A 2500-nucleotide genomic window follows, 5' to 3' on the forward strand; every position below is an offset into this window, starting at 1 on the left:
AGCTAATGTGGCAATGTTTATTAGAGAAAAACAAGAAAAAAATGGCAAAAGGGCTGCCCTATTAGCTGATGATTACCATCTCATTCATAAACTTAAACCACATTCGTCCTCACCTTCATCTTCCCCCCAGGTTTGTACTTTTTGTAAGAAAGAAGGTCATCATATTAAAGACTTTCCTAGTCCCAAATGCAAAGCATCTCATGGTAAGGCTTCTCCTAATGCTTTTTCACAAGGACCCAAATCAGGGAATACTGCAAATAAAACGACTCTTCACTGTGCTCAACCTCTATCAGACTTTACAGCATTTACATATCCTGGTAAAGTAAATGATATTCCTGTGCAAATTTTGAGAGATACAGGGTCATCTCAAACTATCATTAGCTCAAAGTTAAAAGATTTAGCTAAACCAACAGATCAGTATGTAACTGTGTCAGATTTGACTTGTCAAAAGGTTTTACCTATTGTACAGATTTCTCTTGATTGTCCTTATTTTAAAGGTTCAACTAATGTCGCCTTGTTGGATTCTGACCTGCCTTGCACGAACATAGACATGATACTTGGTAATGACTTGGCTCAAACTAACGGTACTCCTAGTCTTATCATTACCCAGCCTGAAGTAGTGATCGAAAAAGCTTGCAAAGAGTTTCCTCCTGTGGTAGAGCTTCCCTGCCAAGTAGTCACCAGGTCTACAACCTCAACTTCTAGAGACACTGAACACACAGGTAAGGTGGATCAAAGTACTTTAGGTGAAAAAGTCCTTGCTGATCTTGTTGATATTCCCTCAGATGAATTTGTAGAGTATCAAAGGTCTGATGATAGTTTGAAGGAATACTTTGTCAAAGTAAAAGATGACGTTGATGAAAGTAAGTTACCATATTTTTACCTTGATAATAACATCCTTATGAGACGTTATAGACCTTTGAAGATTGCAGGACAAAATTCCTGGCATGATAGTTACCAGCTTGTAGTTCCTTCTAATCTTCGTGCAGCCTTATTGGATCTTGCTCATTCAGCAGTCTGTCATCTAGGCATTTCCAAAACCTATAAGCGTTTGCTGGACGATTACTACTGGCCTGGTATGAAAGCTGATGTAAAGCACCACATAGAATCTTGCCATCCCTGCCAGGTAACTGGTAAACCAAATCAGAAAATACCTCCAGCACCATTAGTTCCTATTACAGTACCTAATTCTCCTTTTGAAAAGGTAATTGTAGATTGTGTTGGTCCACTTCCTAAAACTAAAAAACAAAATGAGTACATTTTAACCTTGTTGTGTCCAACTACTAGATTTCCTTTAGCCGTACCTATAAAAAACATATCTGCTAGAACAATTATTGTTAATCTTCTTAAAATATTCACCATTTTTGGTTTTCCAAAAGAGCTTCAGTGTGATCAGGGGACAAACTTCACTAGTGATTTGTTTAAGCAAACTTTAAAGCAATTAAACATCTCCCATATTTTTGCTTCAGCTTATCACCCTCAGACTAATGGAGCCCTCGAACGAGTACACCAGACCATTAAAAACCTCCTGCGCAAGTACATTTGTGAAACTGGACGAGACTGGGATGAAGACCTGGATCTGCTTATGTATGTACTTAGGAGTACACCTAATGAATCGACTGGAATTTCTCCCTTCGAGATGATGTTCGGCCGCAGACCTAGGACCAACCTTAGTATGGTAAAAGAAAACATCCCAAGAGGTACTTACAAAGACCAGCAAGTAAGTATTCCGCAATATCTTCAAAGTCTTAAGGTTAAATTTGACCATGTTTATGAATTTGCCAATCTGAATTTAACTAACAGTCAGATTCGAATGAAAAACCATTACGATAAAAAGGCCAAAATTAGAACCTTCAAAGTAGGAGATGATGTACTTGTATATCGATCAGTTCCAGGAGCTCCATTGAGAGAAAAATTTATGGGTCCGTATAAAATCACTAAAAGGGTCTCTAAAACAACTTATGCAATTGAAACTCCAGATAAAAGGAAGCCTAGCCAGTTAGTGCACATTAATCTTATAAAACCATACCAATCTGCAAAGATTTCTCCACAGGCACTTCACCTGATATGTAGAGAGACTGATCACTCCACTCACAACTCGAGGATAACTACTCCCATCGAGACTTCTCCTACCCCGAAAAACCTAGTACCCGAGGCAGTTGATAATGATAAACTTTTAGCTCCTCTTGAGCCAGACGAAGAAGAAACTTTGGCTCATAATCATATTTTGTCATGGAAAGATGCTAGTAATTCACAGATTCTTTCTTTACTTTCACAGTATCTTGGTCATCTTCCTAAGGTGGAAAGGGAAGAATTAGAGGCTGTTCTGAAGTCTTATCCTACAATATGTTCAGACACTCCTGGTTGCTGTACCTTGGTGCAACATGATATTGTGCTAGAACCAAACGCCAATCCCGTTCGTCAACCTTTTTATCGGGTGTCCCATCGTTTATTACCAGCCTTGAAGGCTGAGGTTGAGTATTTACTAAAACTAGATTTG

General features: G+C 38.6%; 1 protein-coding gene across 1 annotated transcript in view; it reads left to right on the plus strand.

Annotated features, from left to right (window-relative positions):
- The window catches only part of LOC137646802 (uncharacterized), a 1757-nt gene extending 32 nt beyond the window's left edge, over positions 1 to 1725 (plus strand). Inside the window, exons 1-2 of the mRNA XM_068379890.1 lie at positions 1 to 1204; positions 1470 to 1725. The exon at positions 1 to 1204 is cut by the window's left edge and continues 32 nt beyond it. Coding sequence (XP_068235991.1) covers positions 14 to 1204; positions 1470 to 1643 — 1365 coding nt within the window. The 5' untranslated portion in view covers positions 1 to 13 and the 3' untranslated portion in view covers positions 1644 to 1725. The remainder of the gene's footprint in view (positions 1205 to 1469) is intronic.
- Positions 1726 to 2500: the final 775 nt, after the last annotated feature.

Source organism: Palaemon carinicauda, chromosome 9, assembly GCF_036898095.1.
Source record: "Palaemon carinicauda isolate YSFRI2023 chromosome 9, ASM3689809v2, whole genome shotgun sequence".
NCBI lineage: Eukaryota > Metazoa > Arthropoda > Malacostraca > Decapoda > Palaemonidae > Palaemon > Palaemon carinicauda.